Consider the following 17,945-nt stretch of genomic DNA (forward strand, 5'->3'; position numbering starts at 1 on the left):
CCTCTCTCCCTCCCCCCCACACACACGCACACGCACACACACACCTTGAAAGCTTCCTACCTAACAGCCACTGTCCTGAGGATGATGTTCCTGACTGTACAATTTCCAACATCCCCAAATGAGCCAGTGATCTCTGTGTGACCATCAAGGCAGCAGCTGCTCTTACCTACCAGGGTAGCTGCTTTGTGACCCTTTGCTACATGGAAAGTCCTCAAATATCATCCTGACACACACTGTTTCTCACTAGAAATGTCTACTTTTGGAAAACAGTCCATAATATCATATCAAATAAGATGGTAAAGATATTTCTCAAGATTGCCACTGAACCTTGAGGTCATGCAACCAGATTTTTAGAATTCTCACAGATTTTATCATCTTTTACCATAGTATGTGTGCATATGTGTAAGTGTGTGTGCGTGCATGTGTGTACACTCACGTGCAACACACCATCAGAGGACAACCTGCCAGAGTCAGGCTACCATGCTTAGGAACATGTGCCTTTACCCATGATCCATCCTGACAGTCACTATCATAATTTTTCAATCTCTCATGTTTCCCCTTTTGATAAAGAGAACTGCAAGATGCTGCCTTAGAGTGAATATCCAACAGAGGGCACTAACAGCCAATCACAGAGCGTAAGAAACACTTGCCAGTTGCCTGAGGAAGAAAATCTCTCCTGTTTATTTAAAAGCTTTATGTGTTATTACACCTTCCACAGTATGTGTCCCAGGTTTGTTTTAACTCAACTATTGATGAAAAGGATGTTTCATGAGAGTGTTAAGTTCTTTAAGTGACAGAACTCCTCTACTCAACTAAGAACAGCAAATGTTCAGGGCACACTGCACAGAAGCCAACAGAGTCATGGAGTCATGGAGCTAGGAGCCAGCTCTTTCTTAGAAGCCACTCCAACACACCTGACCAAAGAAAGAGCATCTAGAACATTTGAGTACTCTTGAGGTGATGCTATGGTTTGATATTTATTGTGAATATTGGATTCGCAATCTTTTGGGAGATCCACCCTAACAAAGAGACCCCTTTCTCCCTGGCACACACTTGCCTGTTGCCCTTGCACTGAGGTGTGTATTTCACAAGTCAGACTCTTACCTTCCATGTCTGCTCTCATGCTCCTCCCCTGCCACCCTCCTGCCTTGCTTAGCCTCACACTGCCTCCAGCCTGGATACATGTCGCAATCCTACACCATGCCTGCAGTCTCCAATCTCATCCTCATCCATCTACGTTCTACAGAGATAATAGAAACTTTAAGAAAATCAAGATAAAAACGCGCCCAAGAACCAGAGGTCAGGAAGAGACATACTGAACCAAGGTCTTCTGCCCCATGAACTCACAAAAGCTGAGGCACCTACACAAAGAGGAGGCCAGGGAACATTCTAGCAAAGAGCGGGTAGTGCTCACACGCTCCTTCCTACATCATAGGAACCGGTGACTGCTCCTGACTGACTCTGACAGAGGGACAGTTTTCTTTAAGGGTGAAGCCCCAGTGGACAGCGCCACGCTCTTAGTACACAGACTGGACGTGATAGATCACTAAAAAGAAAAGGAAACAGGCAGTAGAGAGGGAGATCTGGGGAGAATGGGGGTAAGGCTGTGTAGGTGGACATGATTATAATACCGTGTGAAAGTCTTAAAGAATTAAAATAGTTCTTTAAAAATAAAACAAGACCTAAAAAGTAAAATAAAAATATGATCACAGCCCCCTGCTCTGCTTAAAATCTGTAATGACAGTACTGTCTTTAGGATTAAATGCTAACCATTAAATTTTGTGCAGAGACATGCCTGTGGGTGTACACTTCAGTCCCACCGTGCCCAAGGCTGCTCCTTTGTGCCACACCTTATCACAACAACACAGGACTACTGAAATTCGTGGCACTGTGCAAGCTGTTCTTGTTAGGAATGTCTCCCTGGCCACTACTACTCATCCATGTCTTTGCCAAGATCTCCTCCAATGAGACGCCTTCCCAATTCCCTACACACTGAAATATTTTTCTTCTATTTAGTGAAGTCAATTTTAGCACTTCTCATAATATATTTCCATACTATCCCATACTATATTTCCAAACTGTATAAATATATGTACATACTATATATTCCCATACTACAGAGTTAGGTGCCCCAGTTAAATATACCCAGAATATTTTGTATTGCCTGATTATATGACTTCTACAATTTTACTGTAACCATTATAACTGTCTTACTAAAAACAAAACAATCTACAGAATAAGTTCCAGGACAGCTAGGGCTACACAGAGAAACTCTTGTCTTGAGAAAAAAAAACAAAACAAAACAAAGCTAAACCAAACCAAACTAAACCAAAAAGGTAAAAATGAGACAATGACTGGTATTCATCACCCTGTTTTGTGACTAAGGCTGCCCTGTGACGAACTGCTGTCTCACTGTGACTGAGGATGCCCTGTGACTAACTGCTGTTTTATTCCTGCCACCATGCCTTCCCTGCCATGAAAGACAGTGCCCCTTAAACTGGAAGCTACAATACTCTCCCCCTTTCTTAGTTAATTATTTTGTTAGGTATTTGGTCACAGCAGTGAGAAAAGTACCTAATAAAATATTTTTTGAAAATCAATCAAAAGCTTCTAAAAAAGCAGAAAAATACAGCCATACAGCAATACAGTACAACAGAGTGTCATAGCATTACAAAAGAATGCCCAAATATGGGGCCAGTGAGCTGGCTTGGCATCCCTGAAAACCTGGATTTGATTTGCAGAACCAACATGGTTCTATTGGGAGGGAGAGAACTACAAGAAGAGAACTGACTTCTATAAGTTATCCTATGATCTCTACAGACACACCATGGTATGTGCACACACAAGGACATGCATATGCACAGTTGTACACACAAACGCATAACCAAGTAACCAGCAGACAAACTCACCATTTAAAGAGCACATGGTGCTCTTGCAGAGTACCCAAGTTCAGTTCCTGACACTAAAATTCAGCAGCTCACAACTAAATGTAACTCCAGCTCCAAGGACTGGACAGACACACACAATACACACACACACACACAGTTCTTAAAGTGAAAAATAAAACTTTTTAAAAAGGTAGAAGGAAGAGTATGTCTGCTTGCTTGCTGCTTTTCTCACAAGGGCCTAGTATAATGCCTGTGACACAGAAGGCACTGACTATCAAAATACTTGCTGGACTATAAATATACACAAAGCAAGCTACTCCCCATCATACATAAACAATCACAACAACTGTCCATATCTCCCCAGTGCTTACAGCCCAGGAGGTCTCAGTAATGTGAACTTGTTTCATCCTCGCACCACTGTGTAGTAGGTACCATTATTATCTGCATTGTCTGAATGAGAAAAATGAAGAAAGAAAAACAGAAAGACTTCATCTAAGCACAAAGTTGGCAAACGGCAGAGTCAGAGTTTAAATCAGTTAAATTCCAGTGTATGCATTTCAGCTACTAAACTTCTCTGCCTGAAATAAAGTTTTGCTAAGTGAACAAAGGCTGAAAGAACACAGACACTGCAGGAGATACATCATCTCCTCTCTGTAAAGCTGAATACTTCACATATCATGCTTGCTTGTTCAGGGTTTATATAAAAGATCTGGACGATGACACACCAGACAGTACAGAAAGTATAGCATGTCTCCAGACAGCTCAACTCAGGCACTTCTTTGCCAAATTTTAATTTATATTTAGTTGCTTAAGAATCCAATCATTTGGTGAACCTTAAGAACACATTTACAGCAAGAGAAGTGAACACATGACAGCCATTATGTCCCAATGGATAGGATTCCAAGTTTCTGAACTGCCTATAAAACACATTATATGAACTTTTCTGTTCATTCTCAATCAAAGGACCAGACCATGTAAACTAAAGCAGAGCACAGCACAGCACCTGGGGCAGGGAGGAGGCTCCCTGAAAACATGGCTTTTGCCAATGACAGACATGAACAAGATGTTCAGAGCACCATGAATGTTCCAAAATTCAGATGAGGAAGATGACAAAGTGGCCCTAGTAAGACCACAGAGACCAAAAGGGTTCCTGTACAAAGAGGAAACACAGGTCAAGAAAGCCAGCAGTTTAATAACATGGCAAAATGTTTTGGGAAGAATCTTTGTCAAAAATAACAGGAATGTGGGTGAAGATCCTCATGCTTTGTAGTACTGTCCCCAAAAAGGAAACAAAAAACAAAGTGAAACAACTTAGTCATGGCCATAACATAAAATAGCTTCTGAGGGTTGTTTGTTTGTTTGTTTGTTTGTTTGTTTTAATTTAATCTATTCTATATCAATACTCAAACACTAACAGGTCAGAGATTCAGAAACTATACAGCAGGATGGGCAAGAGACAGAACCACGTTTATTTCAAATAAAAATTTGTCCAAGAGGTTCTTTACCTTTGGTACAATTTTAAGATGTGTTTATTATTATTGTATATTATTTTATATGATTAAGTGTTTTGCCTGAATGCATGTCTGCACCATGTGTATGGCTGGTGAGCACGTGGAAGCCAGAAGAGAGCATCCGATCACCTAGAACTAGAGTCAACGATGGCTGTAAGCCCTTATGTGGGTGCTGGGACCCGAATCCTCTGACAGCAGCCCTGTTAACTGTTGAGCAATCTCTCCAGGTCATCAGAGAATACTTTAAATTGCATTTTCTTTCTATTCATTTTATTGTGTGTAGATGTGTGTGAATGTCACACCATGCCATGTGGAGGTCAGAGGACAACTTGCTGGAGTCTATTCTCTCCTTCTACCATGTAGCTCCTAAGGTCTTCAGCTTGAAAACAACTGACGTTACCTGCTGACCTATCTTGAAGGTTCCTCTGATAATATTCACATTTATTGTGAACTGAGACTATTAAATATGTAATATTAAGATATGTACTGGACTACAAATACTCACATGAAGAGGAACATGGGTAGCTCATATAACCTTACATGTATATCACAGTTCTGGGCTATGTGGCACAGCAGCTTACTACCCCAAACCTACTCTCCAGTTGGAATACAGAATCTTTCACCAAGGACGAAGGAGTGTAAAATCAGGCTGGCAGAACAGTGTCAGTCAACACTGAATTAGAAAGCCATTTACAAGTGGAAAAAAACAACCCAGCACCAAGGAAGCCAAGGCTGTGGCATAATTACTATGGAAATGGAGCTTTGTTCTACATTTTATGTAGGTGTGAGAAGTACATTTGAGAGACAATTTTACAGGATACATACATACAGTAGCTTCTGCACAATAAGAATGTGGTATTTCCTAAGGGGTTATTCTAAATAAAAAGCAACGAAACCAAACTAAAAGTCAAATAGTAACTTCATGTAACATGTCAATTTTATTAATTAATCTAAAGAATATTAACTTAGATGCTACACCATTTAATGGTTAAATAAATTTTCAAAGGAATATCCCAACGAGGTGCCAAAATAAGGGGCATAGGAAGAAAATAGTAAGTTTAAAAGATAGACAGCTGGCTACTTCATTTTGGAGGCACACAAATGGAGGCATCGAGGACAAGGAGTGAGTGGCAAAGATGTGGTACCCACTGAGCTGTGCAATACGTAGGGACAGGGACATCAACACATAGCAGTTCTGGCACACAGCTGATGTAAACTGTCATTTTTCCACTGGGAACACAAGTCAGTAGGAAACTGAGGTTTTTATAATGGAGAAAGAAGAGTATAATGGAAGAATACAGAAGAGACAGAAATGACATCCAACTAACCCTCCAGTCTAGGGTGAGTGTGGACTGTAAGTCACAGTTTTGAGCCCCAGCTTGATCCAACAGTTGTACAAGTGTCTCCATTTCTTCTCTGCGTCAGTTTCCTCAAATGTGAAATGATCGACTGGGAGGATCTGCCATGATCTGTCTCCTCCCTGACTCTAAAATCCTACACCTAAATGACAGTACTGAGTACAATTTATACAAGTCACACACACACACACACACACACACAAACACACACACACACACACACACCAAAACCAGGGAGAGTATGTATGAGTTTAAGGTCAGCCTTGGTTACATGAGGAGTTCTAGACCAGCCTGGGTTTCATACTCTTAACAAGACACTTATACTGCATTAGTAATGAAAAACTGCATGCCTTGGCCACAAAATGTGTTATTTACCACATTTTACTTTAACTAGTGATCTCTTTAAAATTCATAGACAGTCTACTTATTGATCATATTAGCCTAACTTCCTGAGTATTCTGCCACTCAAGCAAAGTCAGCAAACAAAATATATATGACATATGCCCTCCTACACTAAACCAATGTTCTTAAAATTTATGAAATATCCCTTTCCTCTCTGCCCTCCAGTCCTTCCCATATTAACCTCCACCTTTGTTTTCTCAAATTCACAAACTTTTTTAGTTGTTGATTCATATTTACATTCATTCTCATTCATTCATTCATTCATTCATTCAGTCAGTCTGTCTGTCTGTCTGTCTGTCTGTCTGTCTGTTTTCCTTAGTTGCCTGTATTTCTTTCTTTAAGGCTGCAGCCCCAGCAGAGTTCTCACTTCTGTGTTAGGATGTCTTGTAAGTATCATCCTTGTTTGGGTCTTGTTTGGCAGCTACAAACCAATCTAACAATGTCTCTTTTCTTCCTACTTGCGATTTTATGAGAGTAATTAAAAGGCAGAGACTGTAACTGGTGACAGACCTGAAATGAAGTGATTGTTGACTGCTCAATCTCAGTCCCTCCCAGGCTCAGGGAACATTGTGGAAGACAGAGCAGAAAAGAGATGGGAAGCGCTGTGAAATGCTGTCTCCTGGACATGACACTCTGTTACACTCATGACCTCACAGCAAGCCACTTAAAATTCCAGTGGGATGGGGGAAGCACATAGGGTGCTAGCTGAGGGGCTATTGGTAATTAATACCTACTGGGGAAAGGAGAGCTAATATTTTTCATAGTTGAAGGTACTGACAGATGTCCAAGCTTCAGTGGGTAGCTCTAAGCCAATGTGTGTAGACACATTACTTCTACTCAATGAGTAACTAAGGATAAAAAAAGAAACAATACAGGAGAACAGGGTGTCCACGGAGGAGGAATGATGAGTGTTAGCATCCAAGACACATTATAGACATGTGTGAAATCGTCAAAGAACAAACTGAACAGTATCTTTTATTAAATGGGCTACCAAGATCGCTAAGCAGGCAATGCTGCCAAGTCTAATGACTTTAATTCAATACCTAGGAGCCACCTGGAAGTAAAAGTTATCCTCTAACCTAACCCCCCCCACACACACACCACACACACACACAGTGGCATACATATATGTGCATGCACACATAGAAAAAGACCACACAAATATATACCATACATGCAAAGAAAAGTAAATACATAAATAAGAATTTAAAAGTGTGAACTCCTACCCCAAAGTACCTTAGTTGTACTAAAAATAACTAGACTGGTTCTGGTTTAAGAGAAAGAGATGTAATTAGTTATATCAAAAGAACTTCTGATCTGACCAACTTACTTCTAGGCAAGACAAATACATTCTAGTGAATATAAGGTAATGAGGAAGTGGTTATAATGAATTAGGAGCATACATGTTCTGACACTAACTTCATTTTTAACGATTTCATAATATAGCAAAGTACTACACTAGCAAACCAATTACCACAATGCTACCATGTTCAAAATGTGTGTCCACAAGACACATTCAGTCTACTCAAGACTGATGAACTGGCACAATTTTTAGTTCCTTGTGTCTAACTGCATCCTGTTGGGTATTGGGAACAGATTTTTCTATGCATCAAACACAGAACAATGCAGTTCCTGAACAGCAAAGCAAGCACAGTGAAAGATCAGCAGACAAGAAGTAGGCAAGGAAACGAACTTAAAACCAAATGGTTAAGTTTACCTACAAGCATAGCTCATGGCTATGAAGTCCAGCACCTCACACATACTGAGCCAGCGCACTGCTCCGGCAGCATTCCCAGCTCAAATGGGGAATCAACACTATTCCCACAGAAATGTCCTGCGGTCTCCTGAAGAGGAGTACTTTCTCTTCGTCCCTTTCCCTTTTCTCAGTTATATTGATTGGATAGTAACAGGCCCTTTAGTTGTTTCATCTTTTGAAATGTTTACTCCATGCTGTAATTATTCACACATTCAACAGTCAGTCACTCCTTGACCAGAACCTCTGCTGGCTGCATTGTGGGGCGTGCGAGTGGGGAGGGGGGGGGCAAATAAAAGCAAAACAAAGCAAGATGTGTATCTGAAAGGATGTGCCTGCCATCTAGCTGAAGGCATGGGGTTCCGTCAGTTGTACTGAAGTACAACTAAAAACACGCTGTCAAAATGTGGATGTTCTTAATAATACTGAACTGTGCATTTCTAAATGTAGAAAGTGAACTTAGAAATAAGAACTAGCCGAGTATCTTCAGAGAAAAAAACCACAGTAGTTGAAATGCTATGTTATAGACACGGAAAACCTTAAAAAATCTCTCAAGCAGGGGTGGAGAAACGTTCAGGCATAGAGGGCCTATGCTGGTTTGGTGAGAACTGTTTCCAGTTCCTGAATGGGGCTCCACCCAAAGACCCAACTCTCTCTTCTGCACTTTGTGAGTGGTACAAAACATTCACAAATCAATAACAGACATACATATATACATAATAAAAAAAACTTTAAAAAAATGGCTAAAGCTAACTTCTCAAGCATTAATCTTGGAATTTATTCTACTTCTCTAGCCAAATTACTTACAATTTAAACACAAGTACTAGCTGAGTGATATTAGCCAAATTGTTTTCTTGAAGACTTTTGTTTCTTGTCTCAAACAGAGTTAACAACAGATATTTTAGAGCTGTCAAGCATGGACTGAGATACTGTATGCACAGCACCCAGGAAGCCCACAGTATTCATGCTATAATCACTCCTGCCCTTACAGACCTGAGGAAGACCTGAGGAGATACCAATTTCTATGAATATATTCCTTTACCTCCATCTCAGAGTACTTAATCTAGGCCAACTGTGCTGGCATTTGCTAAACCATTCATCATACATGAGTCATGTCACACGAAAATTTAGATCTGGTCTGTGATCTCTATATAGGCACACAAAAAAGGCTTACAACAACACAGCACCTCGGCCCTCAGTCTTTCAGCAAACAAGCCATCTGTGGGCCAGGAAGTTGTCTGACATCCACAGTGGCTGAAGCAAGGACACAGATGCGGTTCATTCTACACTATGTTTTTGTTTGTAAGCCTTGACAGGTCAATGATATACAGCACACAGCTTGTGCCTAATAAAAACTTTTAAACTAAACAGGAAAAAGGCCAAGGAGTTACATTGGACATCTCAAAGTCAAACATACATGTTTTATGCTCTGGTAACAAAATACCACATCTCTGAAGAGCTTGGGCCAGGTTGGAGGGATAAATCCTAGTGACCATGAGCTTTAAGAATAATGTGAAGCAAAGCTTGCTAAACACTAATAAGCATGTTTCTCTGGGAAGATTAATTAAACTAACCAGAAATACCTCTGATTGATGAGTAGGAAAACAACTGTTTCTGTCTAAAATCAGTGCTTTGATACATCCTCACCATAGACTCAAGAACTCAGCTCCACCACTTCCAAGTCAGTCGTGGCTGAACTACCTCTTGTCTTACGAAGAGCAATTTCCAATGCCTGCATGTTGGCTTGTGTCAATCATGAAGCACACTGAGGAAGGGCTATGATTTCCACCTAGTAGTCTGGTCCTCACATCAGACAGCAGAATAGAGTGGGAACTTCTGAAACATCCAGGTCTGGAGGTGTGAGAGACTTGTAATGAGCTGCCTCTCAAGACTGAGTTTGTTCTTTAGATCCCAAACCTTTCTGAAGTCGTCATTCTGGTTTATTGTGTAGGAGACAGGGTAAAACCTACTAACTCACTGGGATATATAAACAACGTACCACATACATGATAACAAGAACTATACAGAAAATGGGAGCATCTCGTACCGATGTTTTAGCTCTCTGAGTTCATTTAACAAACACTAACAGGTAGTTTGTCCACTTCTAAAATACTTACCAAAGGTAATACAACCAGTAGATCCCTTCTGGCTCCTCTCCTTAGCAGTTTACTAGGGTGAAGCCAAACTGACATAACCATATTTGTTAAAGGGAAAGTTATCCCACAAGAAAGCCAAGTCCAAGTGACCAGCATTTGCTGCACATGGCTATTCTCTTCTGTCCCCACTAGATCAATAAGATTTCTTTCCAAACTCACCATATTTCAAATCCATGAAATTCCCATAAAATTCAGTATCAAACCTGACTTAAGGTCTTTGAGTCCTCAGGCTAACTTCATCCCGAGCTGTGTCAACAGCTGCCTTACTCAGGCAAACTTTTGTCAGTGCTATTTGGATTTCAAACTGATACACACAGCCGCTTTGATCTCTATTATTCTGACCTGCTGCACTGAGGGCTCTGGAGGTTGGTCATCATCCTGAACAAAGTACAAACTCAGATGCAAGGATCGAGTTCCCTCTACCTAGCCATTCCACAGGCTTGAAAAGCGGTTCATAAGTCATGAGAGGACTCTCCTGCAGCCATAGTCAATCCATTGCATGAACACATTTGCCAAATGAAACTCTTAAAATGTAGAGCTTTCCCACAGAGGCAAAGAAAGCAAGTCCTCTGAGAAAGAAACCTTTAGCCCCGTTGGCACTAGAGCTTACAGTACCTCAATGTTCATAAAATAAATGTGAAGAGGCATCAGGGAAGGCAAAATTAGGCTTTGTCAGTCCCCCAAATCTTTTAAACAAATGGTGACCTTCAAATGCTTTGGTCAATAGCAAGCTACATGCCTTGTGTGCAGAGATGCCAGGTGCCAACAGTCTCCTTAAAGCTTGCCCAAGTATCACAATGAAACTATATAACCTGTCATACACCAATAACCTCTGAATTTTATACTCTTAAAAAAAAGGAGAGTTTTGCAACTGACTTATTTATGTTATTGCTATGTGGTAAAATTATGTCATTACTTACCAAATCTGTAAGCTAGGTCCTGTACACTTATCACCTAGAATGACCATAAAGATGATAAGCTTCTATGAACTACTAAGACTATCAGCAGACAGCAGAATTCACTCAAACTGTCAAGTCACTTGACGAAAAGCAAAGTTCTAGCATGTCACCTCATTTTAGAGCTCAATTCTTGATAAAGAAGATTCAGATTGGTGAAGAATTAGGAATACACTGATGTGCACTAATACCAGAGTGAATATTAATACTCTACTCTCTTAGCTACAAAAGACAATAAATTACCACTAAAACTACAGTTGAAACAAAATTGATAGTTATATATTGCTATCCCTTAATCCTTTCACATCATGGAAGACCATTAATTTCATGAATTACATACCTGCTTATATTTTCCAGGAGAACCATCTGAATAAAGAAATGGTTCCACATAAGACATCAATTGTAATTCATCTCAACTCTTGTGTCTCGAAATGGTGTTCCAGCAATTTGGTAAAAATGTATCAAAATTGAAAACGTACATACTCCTTTGGTTAGCATGTTCTTTTCTAGAAACCTGTCACTAGCTTAACTGTTGCAGTTTTATGAAAGACTATGGCAACAATCCACCACAGTCTCATTTAGCCCACACCACGTGGGTTCTCAGGAAGCTTGTTGAATAAATTATTGTCTATCCACAATAATATATTATGCAGTCATTAAAAAGAACTAGGTAGCTCAATAAATACTAAAGTGAAAGAAGATGTAATTGGTTACAAAAAGCAAAGTACTTAACAAATGTATGGTATATCTCACGTATGTGTCAAAAATGCTAAATTTATATAACAAGAAAACTATTATTTATATAATGCTGTGTTTATAAAATACATCTTGGAGGAAAGACATGAAATACAATGGATTTTCCTGGAAGAGCCATGAGTGACTGTCACAAAAGGCCTGGGTATACTTTTGAATTTTTATACGATGTGCATTACCAACTTTAAAAACATTTTAATGTGCTCAAAAATCCAAAGATACTTTTAAGTTATAAATAAAATTGATACACTCTTTCCTTTAAGTTTTAAAAGTCTGTGTAAAGAAAATTTGTGGGCTGGACATGTAGCACAGTGGTAAGGAGCCTGCCTAGCATACTTAAGGCTCTGGGTCTTTCCCCGATAGGCTGCAAACCAAACAGAACAATGGATTCTCTGAGTTAAGAGCTGAAACTGTGCACAAATTCCTCACAGCTCCAAAAGCAAACTGTTCCAGGCTCAGCAGTCGGTTCAGCTCACTCTGTTTTGTTTTCACAACTGTTTCCTAAGGAAAACTATCTGCACTTTCTGTTTAAGGTCATCATCTGCCTATGGCCTTTCACAGACCTGCAGCATTATGACAATATTCCCATGTGATGCGACCCCACAACAGCATTATCTGTCTATCTCCTTCCAAACATCCTTACAGCAGGGCCCACGTCCTTATGTGTGACTCAGCTCTCACTGAGACAATCTGGTCTTTCTAAAATACATGCTTTGGCCAAGACTGAGTCATTCAAGAGGGAGAAAAATGAAGAATAGGATGTAGGTGGGGGGAGAATTATTGGTTAATAAATTTTCCCTTCTAAATCACTGAAATTTAAAAGTACCAAGGATGGCAACATCATGGCTAATGTCAAACATTTTCAGTGAATTATAATCATGAGGGGTTATTCAAAGTTCAGCATAAATCAAAACACCAGAAAATATCCACTTGCTCCGTTTAAATTTATAGGGTCAACTGAAGGTAAAATCCATATAGTTCAATCTTTGCAAGCTTTTTGGTAGAAATCAGAAGTTATAGACTCTCAGGCTACAAAATTGCTTTATTAAGAAATGTTAACCTGTAAGAACAAGCTTCCAAACTGAAGTCATTTTCTTCTGAAGCACTCGCTCTTACATGGTGCAGAAGGACACACTGCATTAACCAATTCTTAATATTTACTTAATTTTCATAGAGCAATAAAAGGAGAATGCTATTTGGCAGCTTACTCTTTTAAAAAAAATTTCCAATTAGAAAAACAATAAGATTTACTATAAGGATGTCCCATTTTTAAAAATGTTTGCAAAAATCCTCATTTAAAAAATAACATCATACTACATTTAGAAGCAATGGGATGTCAGCCCAATTGCTTGAGTTCAAATTTCACTTCTTCGGTATTCCTGTTGTATGAAATTGGACTTAACACCTAACTTATCTGTCCCTCAGTTTCCTTACTTGTTAAATGGGGATTACATGGTTTTTGTGAGAAATCTATAAGCTAATACATGTAAAACAGAGACTACCACATAATTAATAATACTTGGCACCTACTATTACTGTTACATTTGTATTAGTGCTGATATAAATGAGTATTAATAATATTCCATGGAAATAATATTCAAAGGAATGGTGAGTTTATATATAAAAAGTTAGAGGAACAGAGGTAAGACAACTAAAGTACAAAACGGAACCCTCATTTACAGATTAGCAAAGATGCTATGAAGAACGCAGCCAGAACCGGGAAATGGGAAGTGGGCAAATGTGCCTGCTGTACGAGTCTGACCTAACATTCTTCCCAGGATGGAATGAACAGGAAACGAGTGAACCTACTCCAGAAAGTTCTCTGGCCTCCGTGCATACATCTGCACACCTGGAATCATGCTCCCATGTGTGAGTGCACAAGCACACATGTATACACACACACACACACACACACACACACACACACACACACACACGTACTCACATAATAAAAAATAAGAGTATTGAAAATTTGTAAACTTATGGACAAATTTCCCAGGTGCTCTGAGGCTTTGAGAAAGGGCTGACCGTCAAACTTCAATGCACTGTCTCCACCACTCAATATTACAAGCCATGGGGATTCACAAGCTAAACACTCAGAACAGGATTTGAGCCAGACTCTGTGGGGACAGACTTGACCTCAGCTCATATCACAGCCAACAAAAGCTTTATCCTAAAATCTAACCTGCATTATAGTTACTGTTTTCTCCTTTTCCTTGTCCCAATCTAGTGTCAAGTGTATGCACATGAGTGAGTTCCCACATTCGCTCTTTGGCCATACGACTGCCACTAGAATCCCATGACAGACTCAGCTCCTTCATTTCAGAGCAGACTCCTTGGCTTTATTACACTGTACAATGTCCATCAATACTAGGACTGCCAACTTGCTGAGACAGTCACCCACTCCATCATTCCATGGATCAATTCAAGGTCCTTAATCTGTTCACTCATACTTTCTTAAGGTGCAGCTAAATTATGTAAAAACTAAACTTTGGAGCGCTAATTCTTAGGGTGACTCATATGCGGCTCTCTGGAATTGACTGCATGATAATAATTTCATAGTTAAATTCCAACTCCATTAAACAAAGGTATCTACTTATTAACTTTCCTAATGTAACTATACAGCTAAAATTTATATAGTTTGAATACACTGCAGTGTGCACATGATTGAGGGTTAGTATCAACAACTGTTGTGGTGATTTTATAAACTGATGGTTAACAGTGCTCACGTTTTCATGTAACAGAAGATTTTCTTTCCTTTCACACAAACTTACTTAATCCATATGATCTTTTGCATGTGATATCACTATACCTGCCCTAGAGACATCCAGGAGACAGATATATCAAATTTTCAGTTCTTAGGGCAGAGGAAAATTTATTAACTAGAAAAACAGTTAACTGGAATTAATGCTCAAAAGGAAAGATGCAACCTCTTCAACACAGCTAATGTAGGCCCTTACCACATAGAAACCATCCCCAGTTCCTAAGACTGGAAAGTGCTACAGTGTCCTACAGTACTACTTAGTGTACACATGCTAAACCCGGGAGGGCCAGAAGATCTCCCTGAGTCTTTTCAGTCACCTAAGAAGTTTACACAAAGCACAGCAGATATGGAAATCCCCAGGAGCATGGCCTCTGATACCATCTGCTACTCCTCTACTTAATTTTCTAAACCCTATTTTTCAAACTAACAATTTTTTACCTAATTATAAGGGTCATACAATTAAATAAATTAATAAACTTACCACAAATCAAATTTTAAATTGCATTTCCCTATTATCTGAAGGGTTTGGTGGGAAATGGTTTTTCACACCCCTGATAAATGATACCTATGTACCCAACTGTGAGAGTGCTTAGCATCTGACTGAGGGAAAATACCAAACATAAAAGCGAGTGCTTTCTTTCCAAAGTGCGGCTATAGAAGATGTAAGCTGATCCATTTTACCTGAATTAAAGTAACATTAGGAAATTAAGCAGCCTTCTATGAGTTCTCCAAAACACACAAATACAGAAGAATTTTCTAGTACTATTTTTTGCAGCAGAATTACATCATACAACCTGAACAGAAATCAGTGTCTATTCATATAGATTGTGAGAAGGTGCAGGAAAAAAACAAACAAACAAACAAACAAACAAACAAAACTAAACATTTATAAATGGCAATATTCAAAAGAGAAAACAACAGAATCAAAAATGCATACCTCTGAGAACATACTGAGAAAACAATCCACATTAGAACAACCATTTTTAAAAGAGCTCAAAACTGGTAGTGATTTCCTGCCAACTAGGAATAAAACTGAGAGGCTCACAAGTTTCCTTTCCTTCAGAACTCTATCAAGTTCAGAGACAATTTTCTGCTTTAAGATGTATAACACTAAAACCAGGAAGTCTGGGCTGAGTGAATAGCTCAGGGCTGTAACTGCTGGTTAGCTGTCTGAGTTACACACCCCTTAACAGTGAAAGTAGACAAATCAATAACTATTTAAAGCTTGCAGTTGTTCTAAGAAATTGACAATAAAATATATTTATCAATTAACAATGAAAATACAGAGATCTCTGAAATAATGAAAACTAGCTGACCATCAAAATCACATTTAAAAAGTGTTTGCAAATTAAACCTTATCATGGAAAATGGTTAACAAATTCACACTGACATTTGTTCATTTAATTCCAGTGAGTTTTGGCTGGCCTAAATTTTACTGAGTCTTTTATTGCTAGGGGATAGGTGACACTTCTAAAGTACAGTATAGGGAACCAAGAGTTCTTACGAGAATCTTACAATTAGATGCTTCCTGTTGCCACTATTTCCCAAAATGTTCATTTGAAATCAACAACTCATAATTCAATAATATTCTAAAAGGAAGTTCTAAGAGCAGAGGCCTATCTGGCCCAGAAATATGCCAGCAAAAACATAATTTAAATCTTACATAATGTTCTAAGTATTTCTCTTGTACTCTATTCTCTATCACATTATTATATTAAACAGTGATTTCACAGACTGGAGAGATGCTTCAGCAGTTAAGAGCACTTGTTGTTCTCGCAAAAACCCCAAGTTTACTTACTAACACCCACACACCATCTCAAACTCTCTGGAACTCCAGTTCCATGGAATCAAATGCCCTCTTCTTAGCTCTGCAGCTACCAGAAACACACACTGTGTACACAGAACATGCAAGCCAAACATTTATAACCATAAAATACATGTTTAAAAGAAAAGATTCAGAGTAGCATGCTGGCTCAGTGGGTAAAGGCACTAGCTGCCAAGTCTGACTGCCTGAGCTTTATCTTCAAGACCTAGGTAGTGGAAAAGAGACCTGACTCCCAACAAATTGCCCTCTGACCACCTTGTGGGTACTAAGGCACGTGCATACACCTATACCCACACCATTAATTCACTGAATGAATGAGTGAGTGAATGAATGAATCTAAATTTAAATGTGGTTTTATATAATTTTGTACTTTATGGGCTTTCATGGAGTACATCTTGCTTTATTAACATTGTGTTTATGTTACACTAGTTTTAAAATGTGCACTTTAATAGCAAAGGGATTTTTTGTCCCAGCCTTAATTTCCCTCAATGATCAGAGGTCCAATGGCAGAACAGTAGGTGGTAAGTTCTAAAAAATAAAGGTGTCCTACTGTGTGCTCCAGTGCTCCCAATCCTGTATCAGGAGTCTTACTTCAGTCAGAACTGGAGCCATAATAAATATTTAACTAGAAAGGTGTTATGTACCATCAGCAGATAGTTTCACAAAGAATATTTCTATTTGACTTCATTAAAACTAGCAGGTAAGCAAAGCCATAGAAGTCTTCATGTGACAGGAAGGACAGACACGAGAGTGGGGATGTTTGCTAAAGTGCACAGGCTTCTTTTCACTTGCTTCTGCTTTAGCAGACATGGTGACGTTTATAACCAGATTGGCACTGAAATACAAACTAGCCTTGAGCCTGCCCTCCTCCCACCTCAGCATCCAGGTTTCTTTTTGGACCTTACTGTGAGAATGGTGATGATTATCTAACTTATACACGAAAACAACCTAGGTAAATGCTCTGAATAAGTATATTTCACAGCACATGAAATATATTTCAATAGGTCTGGACCCATTTTTTAAAGCTTACCAAGGTCCAGTCTCTAAAAGCATCGACTTTATCATTGCTACCAGTTGCTGCATCGCCATATTCACTAAGAGCTACCAACGGAAAAGAAAGCAAGAGAATGAGTAATACCCTCCTTTGGAATCCAGTTTTGCTTGAGTTTGGTGAATGTTTTAAACAATTACTAGTTCATGCAATAGCAGCATAAACCAACAGTCAAAAACAAACAAACAAACAAGCAAACAAACAAAGAAACCCACAACATAAACTAAAACCCCTCCCAGCAGGTCCCCATACCTGATAATCCAAAATGCTGAATCCTAAACCTTTGCAGTCTTTCACCAGCTCCACAGTCCTGACTTCAGGAGACCACAGGGCTAATTCTCCATCGTCATCCTCTTCAGTGCTGACATCTACACTGCGGTCAACCTGAAAGAGCAAGGATGGTAAATGCTGGAGCCGCTGTCCTATTCTAAAAAGAACTCAGTTTCATTTCAAACTGGGAAGTATCTCTGGCATGCATAGTTAGCTTTTTGCTCTTTGTAGAGGGGGCATGCACTGGGAACTCACACT

General features: G+C 39.3%; 1 protein-coding gene across 1 annotated transcript in view; it reads right to left on the reverse strand.

The window, feature by feature from the left end:
- Patj (PATJ crumbs cell polarity complex component) overlaps positions 1-17,945 on the reverse strand; it is a 299,188-nt gene that overhangs the window by 211,503 nt on the left and 69,740 nt on the right. The window contains exon 17 of the mRNA XM_028778758.1: positions 17,670-17,801. Within this exon, the coding sequence (XP_028634591.1) occupies positions 17,670-17,801 (132 nt within the window). The remainder of the gene's footprint in view (positions 1-17,669; positions 17,802-17,945) is intronic.

This window comes from Grammomys surdaster, unplaced genomic scaffold (genome assembly GCF_004785775.1).
Source record: "Grammomys surdaster isolate TR1022 unplaced genomic scaffold, NIH_TR_1.0 341, whole genome shotgun sequence".
NCBI classification, from domain to species: Eukaryota; Metazoa; Chordata; class Mammalia; order Rodentia; family Muridae; genus Grammomys; species Grammomys surdaster.